Consider the following 14676-nt stretch of genomic DNA (forward strand, 5'->3'; position numbering starts at 1 on the left):
TAGGAGAAAGGACCTGAGGTGACGTTTGGGCCATGTGACCAGACGAGTGAGTGGGTGGAGCTATGATAGAAAATCCACGAAGTTACGTTTAGTCCCTGATAGGAAAAGACCACAAGTCAGAGGAGGAGGGAGCGCAGGAGACCGCAGCAGCAGAGAGGGAGCGCAGGAGACCCCCGAGGCAGCAGCAGAGAGGGAGCGCAGGAGACCACCGAGGCAGCAGCAGAGAGGGAGCGCAGGAGACCACAGCAGCAGAGAGGGAGCGCAGGAGACCACCGAGGCAGCAGCAGAGAGGGAGCGCAGGAGACCACCGAGGCAGCAGCAGAGAGGGAGCGCAGGAGACCACCGAGGCAGCAGCAGAGAGGGAGCGCAGGAGACCGCAGCAGCAGAGAGGGAGCGCAGGAGACCGCAGCAGCAGAGAGGGAGCGCAGGAGACGGCAGCAGCAGAGAGGGAGCGCAGGAGACGGCAGCAGCAGAGAGGGAGCGCAGGAGACGGCAGCAGCAGAGAGGGAGCGCAGGAGACGGCAGCAGCAGAGAGGGAGCGCAGGAGACGGCAGCAGCAGAGAGGGAGCGCAGGAGACGGCAGCAGCAGAGAGGGAGCGCAGGAGACGGCAGCAGCAGAGAGGGAGCGCAGGAGACGGCAGCAGCAGAGAGGGAGCGCAGGAGACGGCAGCAGCAGAGAGGGAGCGCAGGAGACGGCAGCAGCAGAGAGGGAGCGCAGGAGACGGCAGCAGCAGAGAGGGAGCGCAGGAGACGGCAGCAGCAGAGAGGGAGCGCAGGAGACGGCAGCAGCAGAGAGGGAGCGCAGGAGACGGCAGCAGCAGAGAGGGAGCGCAGGAGACGGCAGCAGCAGAGAGGGAGCGCAGGAGACGGCAGCAGCAGAGAGGGAGCGCAGGAGACGGCAGCAGCAGAGAGGGAGCGCAGGAGACGGCAGCAGCAGAGAGGGAGCGCAGGAGACCGCAGCAGCAGAGAGGGAGCGCAGGAGACCGCAGCAGCAGAGAGGGAGCGCAGGAGACCACAGCAGCAGAGAGGGAGCGCAGGAGACCACCGAGGCAGCAGCAGAGAGGGAGCGCAGGAGGCAGCAGCAGAGAGGGAGCGCAGGAGACCACCGAGGCAGCAGCAGAGAGGGAGCGCAGGAGGCAGCAGCAGAGAGGGAGCGCAGGAGGCAGCAGCAGAGAGGGAGCGCAGGAGGCAGCAGCAGAGAGGGAGCGCAGGAGGCAGCAGCAGAGAGGGAGCGCAGGAGACCACCGAGGCAGCAGCAGAGAGGGAGCGCAGGAGGCAGCAGCAGAGAGGGAGCGCAGGAGACCACCGAGGCAGCAGCAGAGAGGGAGCGCAGGAGACCACAGCAGCAGAGAGGGAGCGCAGGAGACCACCGAGGCAGCAGCAGAGAGGGAGCGCAGGAGACCACAGCAGCAGAGAGGGAGCGCAGGAGACCACCGAGGCAGCAGCAGAGAGGGAGCGCAGGAGACCACCGAGGCAGCAGCAGAGAGGGAGCGCAGGAGGCAGCAGCAGAGAGGGAGCGCAGGAGACCACCGAGGCAGCAGCAGAGAGGGAGCGCAGGAGACCACCGAGGCAGCAGCAGAGAGGGAGCGCAGGAGGCAGCAGCAGAGAGGGAGCGCAGGAGACCACCGAGGCAGCAGCAGAGAGGGAGCGCAGGAGGCAGCAGCAGAGAGGGAGCGCAGGAGACCACCGAGGCAGCAGCAGAGAGGGAGCGCAGGAGACCACCGAGGCAGCAGCAGAGAGGGAGCGCAGGAGACCACCGAGGCAGCAGCAGAGAGGGAGCGCAGGAGACCGCAGCAGAGAGGGAGCGCAGGAGACCGCAGCAGAGAGGGAGCGCAGGAGACCGCAGCAGAGAGGGAGCGCAGGAGACCGCAGCAGAGAGGGAGCGCAGGAGACCGCAGCAGAGAGGGAGCGCAGGAGACCGCAGCAGAGAGGGAGCGCAGGAGACCGCAGCAGAGAGGGAGCGCAGGAGACCGCAGCAGAGAGGGAGCGCAGGAGACCGCAGCAGAGAGGGAGCGCAGGAGACCACCGAGGTAGCAGAGAGGGAGCGCAGGAGACCGCAGCAGAGAGGGAGCGCAGGAGACCACCGAGGCAGCAGAGAGGGAGCGCAGGAGACCGCAGCAGAGAGGGAGCGCAGGAGACCACCGAGGCAGCAGAGAGGGAGCGCAGGAGACCGCAGCAGAGAGGGAGCGCAGGAGACCACCGAGGTAGCAGAGAGGGAGCGCAGGAGACCACAGCAGCTGAGAGGGAGCGCAGGAGACCACAGCAGCTGAGAGGGAGCGCAGGAGACCACAGCAGCTGAGAGGGAGCGCAGGAGGCAGCAGAGGAGGGAGGGAGCGCAGGAGGCAGCAGAGGAGGGAGGGAGCGCAGGAGACCGCAGCAGCTGAGAGGGAGCGCAGGAGACAGCAGCAGCTGAGAGGGAGCGCAGGAGACAGCAGCAGCTGAGAGGGAGCGCAGGAGACAGCAGCAGCTGAGAGGGAGCGCAGGAGACAGCAGCAGCTGAGAGGGAGCGCAGGAGACAGCAGCAGCTGAGAGGGAGCGCAGGAGACAGCAGCAGCTGAGAGGGAGCGCAGGAGACAGCAGCAGCTGAGAGGGAGCGCAGGAGACAGCAGCAGCTGAGAGGGAGCGCAGGAGACAGCAGCAGCTGAGAGGGAGCGCAGGAGACAGCAGCAGCTGAGAGGGAGCGCAGGAGACAGCAGCAGCTGAGAGGGAGCGCAGGAGACAGCAGCAGCTGAGAGGGAGCGCAGGAGACAGCAGCAGCTGAGAGGGAGCGCAGGAGACAGCAGCAGCTGAGAGGGAGCGCAGGAGACAGCAGCAGCTGAGAGGGAGCGCAGGAGACAGAAGCAGCTGAGAGGGAGCGCAGGAGACCACCGAGGCAGCAGCAGAGAGGGAGCAGCAGAGAGGGAGCGCAGGAGACCACCGAGGCAGCAGCAGAGAGGGAGCGCAGGAGACCACCGAGGCAGCAGCAGAGAGGGAGCGCAGGAGGCAGCAGAGGAGGGAGGGAGCGCAGGAGACCGCAGCAGCTGAGAGGGAGCGCAGGAGACCACCGCAGGGGAGGGAGCGCAGGAGACCACCGAGGCAGCAGCAGAGAGGGAGCGCAGGAGGCAGCAGCAGAGAGGGAGCGCAGGAGGCAGCAGCAGAGAGGGAGCGCAGGAGTCCACCGAGGCAGCAGCAGACAGGGAGCGCAGGAGACCACAGCAGCTGAGAGGGAGCGCAGGAGGCAGCAGAGGAGGGAGGGAGCGCAGGAGGCAGCAGAGGAGGGAGGGAGCGCAGGAGACCACCGCAGGGGAGCGAGCGCAGGAGACCACCGAGGCAGCAGCAGAGAGGGAGCGCAGGAGACCACCGAGGCAGCAGCAGAGAGGGAGCGCAGGAGACCACCGAGGCAGCAGCAGAGAGGGAGCGCAGGAGGCAGCAGAGGAGGGAGGGAGCGCAGGAGACCGCAGCAGCTGAGAGGGAGCGCAGGAGACCACCGCAGGGGAGGGAGCGCAGGAGACCACCGAGGCAGCAGCAGAGAGGGAGCGCAGGAGGCAGCAGCAGAGAGGGAGCAGCAGAGAGGGAGCGCAGGAGACCACCGAGGCAGCAGCAGAGAGGGAGCGCAGGAGACCGCAGCAGCTGAGAGGGAGCAGCAGAGAGGGAGCGCAGGAGACCGCAGCAGCAGCAGCAGAGAGGGAGCGCAGGAGACCGCAGCAGCAGCAGCAGAGAGGGAGCGCAGGAGACCGCAGCAGCAACAGAGAGGGAGCGCAGGAGACCGCAGCAGCAACAGAGAGGGAGCGCAGGAGACCGCAGCAGCAACAGAGAGGGAGCGCAGGAGACCGCAGCAGCAACAGAGAGGGAGCGCAGGAGACCGCAGCAGCAACAGAGAGGGAGCGCAGGAGACCGCAGCAGCAACAGAGAGGGAGCGCAGGAGACCGCAGCAGCAACAGAGAGGGAGCGCAGGAGACCGCAGCAGCAACAGAGAGGGAGCGCAGGAGACCGCAGCAGCAACAGAGAGGGAGCGCAGGAGACCGCAGCAGCAACAGAGAGGGAGCGCAGGAGACCGCAGCAGCAACAGAGAGGGAGCGCAGGAGACCGCAGCAGCAACAGAGAGGGAGCGCAGGAGACCGCAGCAGCAACAGAGAGGGAGCGCAGGAGACCGCAGCAGCAACAGAGAGGGAGCGCAGGAGACCGCAGCAGCAACAGAGAGGGAGCGCAGGAGACCGCAGCAGCTGAGAGGGAGCGCAGGAGACCACCGCAGGGGAGGGAGCGCAGGAGACCACCGAGGCAGCAGCAGAGAGGGAGCGCAGGAGGCAGCAGCAGAGAGGGAGCAGCAGAGAGGGAGCGCAGGAGACCACCGAGGCAGCAGCAGAGAGAGAGCGCAGGAGACCGCAGCAGCTGAGAGGGAGCAGCAGAGAGGGAGCGCAGGAGACCGCAGCAGCAGCAGCAGAGAGGGAGTGCAGGAGACCGCAGCAGCAGCAGCAGAGAGGGAGCGCAGGAGACCGCAGCAGCAACAGAGAGGGAGCGCAGGAGACCGCAGCAGCAACAGAGAGGGAGCGCAGGAGACCGCAGCAGCAACAGAGAGGGAGCGCAGGAGACCGCAGCAGCAACAGAGAGGGAGCGCAGGAGACCGCAGCAGCAACAGAGAGGGAGCGCAGGAGACCGCAGCAGCAACAGAGAGGGAGCGCAGGAGACCGCAGCAGCAACAGAGAGGGAGCGCAGGAGACCGCAGCAGCAACAGAGAGGGAGCGCAGGAGACCGCAGCAGCAACAGAGAGGGAGCGCAGGAGACCGCAGCAGCAACAGAGAGGGAGCGCAGGAGACCGCAGCAGCAACAGAGAGGGAGCGCAGGAGACCGCAGCAGCAACAGAGAGGGAGCGCAGGAGACCGCAGCAGCAACAGAGAGGGAGCGCAGGAGACCGCAGCAGCAACAGAGAGGGAGCGCAGGAGACCGCAGCAGCAACAGAGAGGGAGCGCAGGAGACCGCAGCAGCAACAGAGAGGGAGCGCAGGAGACCGCAGCAGCAACAGAGAGGGAGCGCAGGAGACCGCAGCAGCAACAGAGAGGGAGCGCAGGAGACCACCGCAGCAAGCAGCAGGAGCAGGGGAGGGAGCGCAGGAGACCGCAGCAGGAGAGGGAGGGAGTGCAGGAGGCCACCACCACCACCGCAGCAGCAGAGGAGGGAGGGAGTGCAGGAGGGAGCAGGGGAGAGAGGGAGCGCAGGAGACCACCGAGGAAGCAGCAGAAAGGGAGCGCAGGAGACCACCGAGGCAGCAGAGAGAGAGGGCAGGAGACCACCGCAGCAACAGAGAGGGAGCGCAGGAGACCACCACAGCAACAGAGAGGGAGCGCAGGAGACCACCGCAGCAACAGAGAGGGAGCGCAGGAGACCACCGCAGCAACAGAGAGGGAGCGCAGGAGACCACCGCAGCAACAGAGAGGGAGCGCAGGAGACCACCGCAGCAACAGAGAGGGAGCGCAGGAGACCACCGCAGGAAGCAGCAGGAGCAGGGGAGGGAGCGCAGGAGACCGCAGCAGCAGCAGGGGAGGGAGCGCAGGAGACAGGAGCAGGGGAGGGAGCGCAGGAGACCACCGCAGGGGAGCGAGCGCAGGAGACCACCGAGGCAGCAGCAGAGAGGGAGCGCAGGAGACCACCGAGGCAGCAGCAGAGAGGGAGCGCAGGAGACCACCGAGGCAGCAGCAGAGAGGGAGCGCAGGAGACCACCGAGGCAGCAGCAGAGAGGGAGCGCAGGAGGCAGCAGAGGAGGGAGGGAGCGCAGGAGACCGCAGCAGCTGAGAGGGAGCGCAGGAGACCACCGCAGGGGAGGGAGCGCAGGAGACCACCGAGGCAGCAGCAGAGAGGGAGCGCAGGAGGCAGCAGCAGAGAGGGAGCAGCAGAGAGGGAGCGCAGGAGACCACCGAGGCAGCAGCAGAGAGGGAGCGCAGGAGACCACCGAGGCAGCAGCAGAGAGGGAGCGCAGGAGACCGCAGCAGCTGAGAGGGAGCAGCAGAGAGGGAGCGCAGGAGACCGCAGCAGCAGCAGCAGAGAGGGAGCGCAGGAGACCGCAGCAGCAGCAGCAGAGAGGGAGCGCAGGAGACCGCAGCAGCAGCAGCAGAGAGGGAGCGCAGGAGACCGCAGCAGCAGCAGCAGAGAGGGAGCGCAGGAGACCGCAGCAGCAGCAGCGAGGGAGCGCAGGAGACCGCAGCAGCAGCAGAGAGGGAGCGCAGGAGACCGCAGCAGCAACAGAGAGGGAGCGCAGGAGACCGCAGCAGCAACAGAGAGGGAGCGCAGGAGACCGCAGCAGCAACAGAGAGGGAGCGCAGGAGACCGCAGCAGCAACAGAGAGGGAGCGCAGGAGACCGCAGCAGCAACAGAGAGGGAGCGCAGGAGACCGCAGCAGCAACAGAGAGGGAGCGCAGGAGACCGCAGCAGCAACAGAGAGGGAGCGCAGGAGACCGCAGCAGCAACAGAGAGGGAGCGCAGGAGACCGCAGCAGCAACAGAGAGGGAGCGCAGGAGACCGCAGCAGCAACAGAGAGGGAGCGCAGGAGACCGCAGCAGCAACAGAGAGGGAGCGCAGGAGACCGCAGCAGCAACAGAGAGGGAGCGCAGGAGACCGCAGCAGCAACAGAGAGGGAGCGCAGGAGACCACCGCAGCAAGCAGCAGGAGCAGGGGAGGGAGCGCAGGAGACCGCAGCAGGAGAGGGAGGGAGTGCAGGAGGCCACCACCACCACCGCAGCAGCAGAGGAGGGAGGGAGTGCAGGAGGGAGCAGGGGAGAGAGGGAGCGCAGGAGACCACCGAGGAAGCAGCAGAAAGGGAGCGCAGGAGACCACCGAGGCAGCAGAGAGAGGGCAGGAGACCACCGCAGCAACAGAGAGGGAGCGCAGGAGACCACCACAGCAACAGAGAGGGAGCGCAGGAGACCACCGCAGCAACAGAGAGGGAGCGCAGGAGACCACCGCAGCAACAGAGAGGGAGCGCAGGAGACCACCGCAGCAAGCAGCAGGAGCAGGGGAGGGAGCGCAGGAGACCGCAGCAGCAGCAGGGGAGGGAGCGCAGGAGACAGGAGCAGGGGAGGGAGCGCAGGAGACAGGAGCAGGGGAGGGAGCGCAGGAGACCGCAGCAGGAGAGGGAGGGAGTGCAGGAGGCCACCACCACCGCAGCAGCAGCAAGCAGCAGAGGAGGGAGGGAGCGCAGGAGGGAGCAGGGGAGAGAGGGAGCGCAGGAGACCACCGAGGCAGCAGCAGAAAGGGAGCGCAGGAGACCACCGAGGCAGCAGCAGAGAGGGAGCGCAGGAGACCACCGCAGCAACAGAGAGGGAGCGCAGGAGACCACGCAGCAAGGAGCAGGGGAGGGAGCGCAGGAGACCGCAGCAGCAGCAGCAGCAGGGGAGGGAGCGCAGGAGACCACCACCACCGCAAGCAGCAGAGGAGGGAGAGCAGGGGAGAGAGGGAGCGCAGGAGACCACCGAGGCAGCAGCATAAAGGGAGCGCAGGAGACCACCGCAGCAACAGAGAGGGAGCGCAGGAGACCACCGCAGCAAGCAGCAGGAGCAGGGGAGGGAGCGCAGGAGACGGCAGCAGCAGGGGAGGGAGCGCAGGAGACGGCAGCAGCAGGGGAGGGAGCGCAGGAGACAGCAGCAGCAGGGGAGGGAGCGCAGGAGACAGCAGCAGCAGGGGAGGGAGCGCAGGAGACAGCAGCAGCAGGGGAGGGAGCGCAGGAGACAGCAGCAGCAGGGGAGGGAGCGCAGGAGACAGCAGCAGCAGAGAGGGAGCGCAGGAGACCACCGCAGCAACAGAGAGGGAGCGCAGGAGACCACCGCAGCAAGCAGCAGGAGCAGGGGAGGGAGCGCAGGAGACCGCAGCAGCAGCAGGAGAGGGAGGGAGTGCAGGAGGCCACCACCACCACCGCAGCAGCAGAGGAGGGAGGGAGTGCAGGAGGGAGCAGGGGAGAGAGGGAGCGCAGGAGACCACCGAGGAAGCAGCAGAAAGGGAGCGCAGGAGACCACCGAGGCAGCAGAGAGGGAGCGCAGGAGACCACCGCGGCAGCAGAGAGGGAGCGCAGGAGACCACCGCAGCAACAGAGAGGGAGCGCAGGAGACCACCGCAGCAACAGAGAGGGAGCGCAGGAGACCACCGCAGCAACAGAGAGGGAGCGCAGGAGACCACCGCAGCAAGCAGCAGGAGCAGGGGAGGGAGCGCAGGAGACCGCAGCAGCAGCAGGGGAGGGAGCGCAGGAGACAGCAGCAGGAGCAGGGGAGGGAGCGCAGGAGACAGCAGCAGGAGCAGGGGAGGGAGTGCAGGAGGCCACCACCACCGCAGCAGCAGCAAGCAGCAGAGGAGGGAGGGAGCGCAGGAGGGAGCAGGGGAGAGAGGGAGCGCAGGAGACCACCGAGGCAGCAGCAGAAAGGGAGCGCAGGAGACCACCGAGGCAGCAGCAGAGAGGGAGCGCAGGAGACCACCGCAGCAACAGAGAGGGAGCGCAGGAGACCACCGCAGCAAGGAGCAGGGGAGGGAGCGCAGGAGACCGCAGCAGCAGCAGGGGAGGGAGCGCAGGAGACCACCACCACCGCAAGCAGCAGAGGAGGGAGAGCAGGGGAGAGAGGGAGCGCAGGAGACCACCGAGGCAGCAGCATAAAGGGAGCGCAGGAGACCACCGCAGCAACAGAGAGGGAGCGCAGGAGACCACCGCAGCAAGCAGCAGGAGCAGGGGAGGGAGCGCAGGAGACGGCAGCAGCAGGGGAGGGAGCGCAGGAGACAGCAGCAGCAGGGGAGGGAGCGCAGGAGACAGCAGCAGCAGGGGAGGGAGCGCAGGAGACAGCAGCAGCAGGGGAGGGAGCGCAGGAGACAGCAGCAGCAGGGGAGGGAACGCAGGAGACAGCAGCAGCAGGGGAGGGAGCGCAGGAGACAGCAGCAGCAGGGGAGGGAACGCAGGAGACAGCAGCAGCAGGGGAGGGAGCGCAGGAGACAGCAGCAGCAGGGGAGGGAGCGCAGGAGACAGCAGCAGCAGGGGAGGGAGCGCAGGAGACAGCAGCAGCAGGGGAGGGAGCGCAGGAGACAGCAGCAGCAGGGGAGGGAGCGCAGGAGACAGCAGCAGCAGGGGAGGGAGCGCAGGAGACAGCAGCAGCAGGGGAGGGAGCGCAGGAGACAGCAGCAGCAGGGGAGGGAGCGCAGGAGACAGCAGCAGCAGGGGAGGGAGCGCAGGAGACCGCAGCAGCAGGGGAGGGAGCGCAGGAGACCGCAGCAGCAGGGGAGGGAGCGCAGGAGACCGCAGGAGCAGGGGAGGGAGCGCAGGAGACCACCGCAGCAAGCAGCAGGAGCAGGGGAGGGAGCGCAGGAGACCGCAGCAGGGGAGGGAGCACAGGAGACCACCACCGCCGCACGCAGCAGAGGAGGGAGGGAGCGCAGGAGACCGCAGCAGGAGCAGGGGAGGGAGCGCAGGAGACCGCAGCAGCAGCAGGGGAGGGAGCGCAGGAGACCACAGCAGCAGCAGCAGGGGAGGGAGCGCAGGAGACCACCACCGCCGCAAGCAGCAGAGGAGGGAGGGAGCGCAGGAGGGAGCAGGGGAGGGAGGGAGCGCAGGAGACCACCGCAGCAAGCAGCAGAGGAGGGAGGGAGCGCAGGAGACCACCGCAGCAAGCAACAGAGGAGGGAGGGAGCGCAGGAGACCACCGCAGCAAGCAGCAGAGGAGGGAGGGAGCGCAGGAGACCACCGCAGCAAGCAACAGAGGAGGGAGGGAGGGAGCGCAGGAGACCACCGCAGCAAGCGAGGGAGCGCAGGAGACCACCGCAGCAGAAGAGGGAGGGAGCGCAGGAGACCACCGCAGCAGAAGAGGGAGGGAGCGCAGGAGACCACCGCAGCAGAAGAGGGAGGGAGCGCAGGAGACCACCGCAGCAGAAGAGGGAGGGAGCGCAGGAGACCACCGCAGCAGAAGAGGGAGGGAGCGCAGGAGACCACCGCAGCAGAAGAGGGAGGGAGCGCAGGAGACCACCGCAGCAGAAGAGGGAGGGAGCGCAGGAGACCACCGCAGCAGAAGAGGGAGGGAGCGCAGGAGACCACCGCAGCAGAAGAGGGAGGGAGCGCAGGAGACCACCGCAGCAGAAGAGGGAGGGAGCGCAGGAGACCACCGCAGCAGAAGAGGGAGGGAGCGCAGGAGACCACCGCAGCAGAAGAGGGAGGGAGCGCAGGAGACCACCGCAGCAGAAGAGGGAGGGAGCGCAGGAGACCACCGCAGCAGAAGAGGGAGGGAGCGCAGGAGACCACCGCAGCAGAAGAGGGAGGGAGCGCAGGAGACCACCGCAGCAGAAGAGGGAGGGAGCGCAGGAGACCACCGCAGCAGAAGAGGGAGGGAGCGCAGGAGACCACCGCAGCAGAAGAGGGAGGGAGCTCAGGAGACCACCGCAGCAGAAGAGGGAGGGAGCGCAGGAGACCACCGCAGCAGAAGAGGGAGGGAGCGCAGGAGACCACCGCAGCAGAAGAGGGAGGGAGCGCAGGAGACCACCGCAGCAGAAGAGGGAGGGAGCGCAGGAGACCGCAGCAGCAGCAGGGGAGGGAGCGCAGGAGACCGCAGCAGCAGCAGGGGAGGGAGCGCAGGAGACCGCAGCAGCAGCAGGGGAGGGAGCGCAGGAGACCGCAGCAGCAGCAGGGGAGGGAGCGCAGGAGACCGCAGCAGCAGCAGTGGAGGGAGCGCAGGAGACCGCAGCAGCAGCAGGGGAGGGAGCGCAGGAGACCACCACCGCCGCAAGCAGCAGAGGAGGGAGGGAGCGCAGGAGGGAGCAGGGGAGGGAGGGAGCGCAGGAGACCACCGCAGCAAGCAGCAGAGGAGGGAGGGAGCGCAGGAGACCACCGCAGCAAGCAGCAGAGGAGGGAGGGAGCGCAGGAGACCACCGCAGCAAGCGAGGGAGGGAGCGCAGGAGACCACCGCAGCAGAAGAGGGAGGGAGCGCAGGAGACCACCGCAGCAGAAGAGGGAGGGAGCGCAGGAGACCACCGCAGCAGAAGAGGGAGGGAGCGCAGGAGACCACCGCAGCAGAAGAGGGAGGGAGCGCAGGAGACCACCGCAGCAGAAGAGGGAGGGAGCGCAGGAGACCGCAGCAGCAGCAGGGGAGGGAGCGCAGGAGACAGCAGCAGGGGAGGGAGCGCAGGAGACCGCAGCAGCAGCAGCAGGGGAGGGAGCGCAGGAGACCGCAGCAGCAGCAGCAGGGGAGGGAGCGCAGGAGACCGCAGCAGCAGCAGCAGGGGAGGGAGCGCAGGAGACCGCAGCAGCAGCAGCAGGGGAGGGAGCGCAGGAGACCGCAGCAGCAGCAGCAGGGGAGGGAGCGCAGGAGACCGCAGCAGCAGGGGAGGGAGCGCAGGAGACCGCCGCAGCAGCAGCAGGGGAGGGAGCGCAGGAGACCGCCGCAGCAGCAGCAGGGGAGGGAGCGCAGGAGACCGCCGCAGCAGCAGCAGGGGAGGGAGCGCAGGAGACCGCCGCAGCAGCAGCAGGGGAGGGAGCGCAGGAGACCGCAGCAGCAGCAGCAGGGGAGGGAGCGCAGGAGACCGCAGCAGCAGCAGCAGGGGAGGGAGCGCAGGAGACCGCAGCAGCAGCAGCAGGGGAGGGAGCGCAGGAGACCGCAGCAGCAGCAGCAGGGGAGGGAGCGCAGGAGACCGCAGCAGCAGCAGCAGGGGAGGGAGCGCAGGAGACCGCAGCAGCAGCAGCAGGGGAGGGAGCGCAGGAGACCGCAGCAGCAGCAGCAGGGGAGGGAGCGCAGGAGACCGCAGCAGCAGCAGCAGGGGAGGGAGCGCAGGAGACCGCAGCAGCAGCAGCAGGGGAGGGAGCGCAGGAGACCGCAGCAGCAGCAGCAGGGGAGGGAGCGCAGGAGACCGCAGCAGCAGCAGCAGGGGAGGGAGCGCAGGAGACCGCAGCAGCAGCAGCAGGGGAGGGAGCGCAGGAGACCGCAGCAGCAGGAGACCGCAGCAGGGGAGGGAGCGCAGGAGACCGCAGCAGGGGAGGGAGGGAGCGCTGCTGGGATTTGCCTCTGTATGGAGCATATTCCATGTTCTCTCCGCCTCCTCCAGACACTGGATGTAATATAAAAGTAAAATAAAGAACAAAATGTAACCCCTCCCCCATCATTTGGGCTTATAGAATATTGCGTCCATGTCACTAGAATGATCCCGGGCCTGATTGTGCCTCCCGGCCCCTCACCTCATCTGTTCTGAAAGGTATTTTTCACTTATAAGAAAAAGAAAAGTGGACCCCCAGCAATTCCTGTAATATAAAACAATCCCCCCCCCCGCTGTTGTGCTTTGCCTGCAGCAGTAACATCACGTTGATGGCTCACATTACTGCTGCAGCCAATTACTGAGCTCAGGGACTGATGCCATCTACATCAGTAGAGCCGATGGGCTTAATGATTGCCTGCAGCGGTGATGTGAAGTTACTGCTAACCAAAACATAAAAATACGCAACATGCTCAGCCTTAACGTTCAGTTGGAAAAACACTGATTGTCAGCAGCGGTCATATTAACAAGATGCACCCAGGAGGCGAGCAGCCGAGGAGCCTGTCTGGAAAGTAGGTTTAATTTTCAACTTTATTAATGAGCGATGGGCCGTGCAAAAGTGTTTAGCAGAAGTGACAGCCCCTGACTCCGGATCGACTGCGGCGGGATCCACCCTGCCGCACAGATGGCGCCAACTGCAGGACGAAGAATTACTCAGAAAACCACAAATCTCGCACTGCAAGACGTCACTTGTTACAAGATTCACAATAACAAAGGTGACATAACCATAAAAAAAAAATCCCTCCTGTAGCGTCCGCCCTCGGGTCACATTCACACACTAGTTTCACTTCCAACAAAGAAAACGGATAAATAGAAAAGAGGATACTGAACGGAGAAGAGGAGCAGAGGGCCGCGGACAGGAGAGGGGAGGAGAGGGCCGAGGGGAGGGAGCCGAGGCCAGAAGAAGGGGAGCCGAGGGCCGCGGAGAGGAGAGGAGAGGGGAGGGGAGCCGAGGCCAGAAGAAGGGGAGCAGAGGGCCGCGGAGGGGAGAGGGGAGCAGAGGGCCGCGGACAGGAGAGGGGAGCAGAGGGCCGAGGGGAGGGGAGCCGAGGCCAGAAGAAGGGGAGCCGAGGGCCGCGGACAGGAGAGGGGAGCAGAGGGCCGAGGGGAGGGGAGCCGAGGCCAGAAGAAGGGGAGCAGAGGGCCGAGGGGAGGGGAGCCGAGGGCTGCGGAGAGGAGAGTGGAGCCGAGGGGAAGGGGAGCAGAGGGCCGCGGAGAGGAGAGTGGAGCCGAGGGGAAGGGAGCCGAGGGCTGCGGAGAGGAGAGTGGAGCCGAGGGCCGCGGACAGGAAAGGGGAGCCGAGGGCCGCGGACAGGAGAGGGGAGCAGAGGGCCGAGGGGAGGGGAGCCGAGGCCAGAAGAAGGGGAGCAGAGGGCCGCGGAGAGGAGAGGGGAGGGGAGGGCCGCGGACAGGAGAGGGGAGGAGAGGGCCGCGGACAGGAGAGGGGAGGAGAGGGCCGCGGACAGGAGAGGGGAGGAGAGGGCCGAGGGGAGGGGAGCCGAGGCCAGAAGAAGGGGAGCAGAGGGCCGCGGAGAGGAGAGGGGAGCAGAGGGCCGCGGACAGGAGAGGGGAGGAGAGGGCCGAGGGGAGGGGAGCCGAGGCCAGAAGAAGCGGAGCCGAGGGCCGAGGGGAGCCGAGAGGAGAGGGGAGCAGAGGCCAGAAGAAGGGGAGCAGAGGGCCGCGGAGAGGAGAGGAGAGGGGAGGGGAGCCGAGGCCAGAAGAAGGGGAGCCGAGGCCAGAAGAAGGGGAGCAGAGGGCCGCGGAGAGGAGAGGGGAGCAGAGGGCCGCAGACAGGAGAGGGGAGCAGAGGGCCGCAGACAGGAGAGGGGAGCAGAGGGCCGAGGGGAGGGGAGCCGAGGCCAGAAGAAGGGGAGCAGAGGGCCACGGAGAGGAGAGGGGAGCAGAGGGCCGCGGAGAGGAGAGGGGAGGGGAGCCGAGGCCAGAAGAAGCGGAGCCGAGGGGAGGGGAGCCGAGGCCAGAAGAAGGGGAGCAGAGGGCCGCGGAGAGGAGAGGGGAGCAGAGGGCCACGGACAGGAGAGGGGAGCAGAGGGCCGCGGACAGGGGAGGGGAGCAGAGGGCCGCGGACAGGGGAGGGGAGCCGAGGGCCGCGGACAGGGGAGGGGAGCCGAGGGCCGCGGACAGGGGAGGGGAGCCGAGGGCCGCGGACAGGAGAGGGGAGCCGAGGGCTTCGGACAGGAGAGGGGAGGGGGAGCAGAGGGACACGGCCAGAAGAAGGGGAGCAGAGGGCCGAGGGGAGGGGAGCCGAGGGCTGCGGCGAGGAGAGTGGAGCCGAGGGCCGCGGACAGGAGAGGGGAGCCGAGGGGAGGGGAGCCGAGGGCCGCGGACAGGGGAGGGGAGCCGAGGGCTGCGGACAGGGGAGGGGAGCCGAGGGCTGCGGAGAGGGGCCGCGGCCAGAAGAAGGGGAGCAGAGGGCTGCGGAGAGGAGAGTGGAGCCGAGGGCTGCGGAGAGGAGAGGGGAGTAGAGGGCCGAGGGGAGGGGAGGGGAGCTGAGGGGAGGGGAGCCGAGGGCCGCGGCCAGAAGAAGGGGAGCAGAGGGCCGAGGGGAGGGGAGCTGAGGCCAGAATTAGGGGAGCAGAGGGCCGCGGCCAGGAGAAGGGAGCAGAGGCCAGAAGAAGGGGAGCAGAGGGCCGCGGACAGGAGAAG

The 14676-nt window shown here is 67.6% G+C and overlaps 1 protein-coding gene across 1 annotated transcript; it reads left to right on the top strand.

Moving 5' to 3' along the window:
* Positions 1-8452: 8452 nt before the first annotated feature.
* On the top strand, positions 8453-14495 carry LOC141176438 (uncharacterized; the record flags this gene model as incomplete). The annotated part of the gene is made up of 3 exons (XM_073660418.1): positions 8453-8596; positions 9428-9736; positions 12795-14495. Coding segments are annotated over 3 exons (2154 nt in total), but the record flags the coding sequence as incomplete, so codon positions are not given.
* Between the last annotated feature and the right edge of the window lie 181 nt (positions 14496-14676).

The sequence above is a fragment of the Phyllobates terribilis genome, unplaced genomic scaffold (genome assembly GCF_046119375.1).
Source record: "Phyllobates terribilis strain yellow unplaced genomic scaffold, ASM4611937v1 Scaffold_25__1_contigs__length_18738178, whole genome shotgun sequence".
In the NCBI taxonomy this organism is placed as follows: Eukaryota; Metazoa; Chordata; class Amphibia; order Anura; family Dendrobatidae; genus Phyllobates; species Phyllobates terribilis.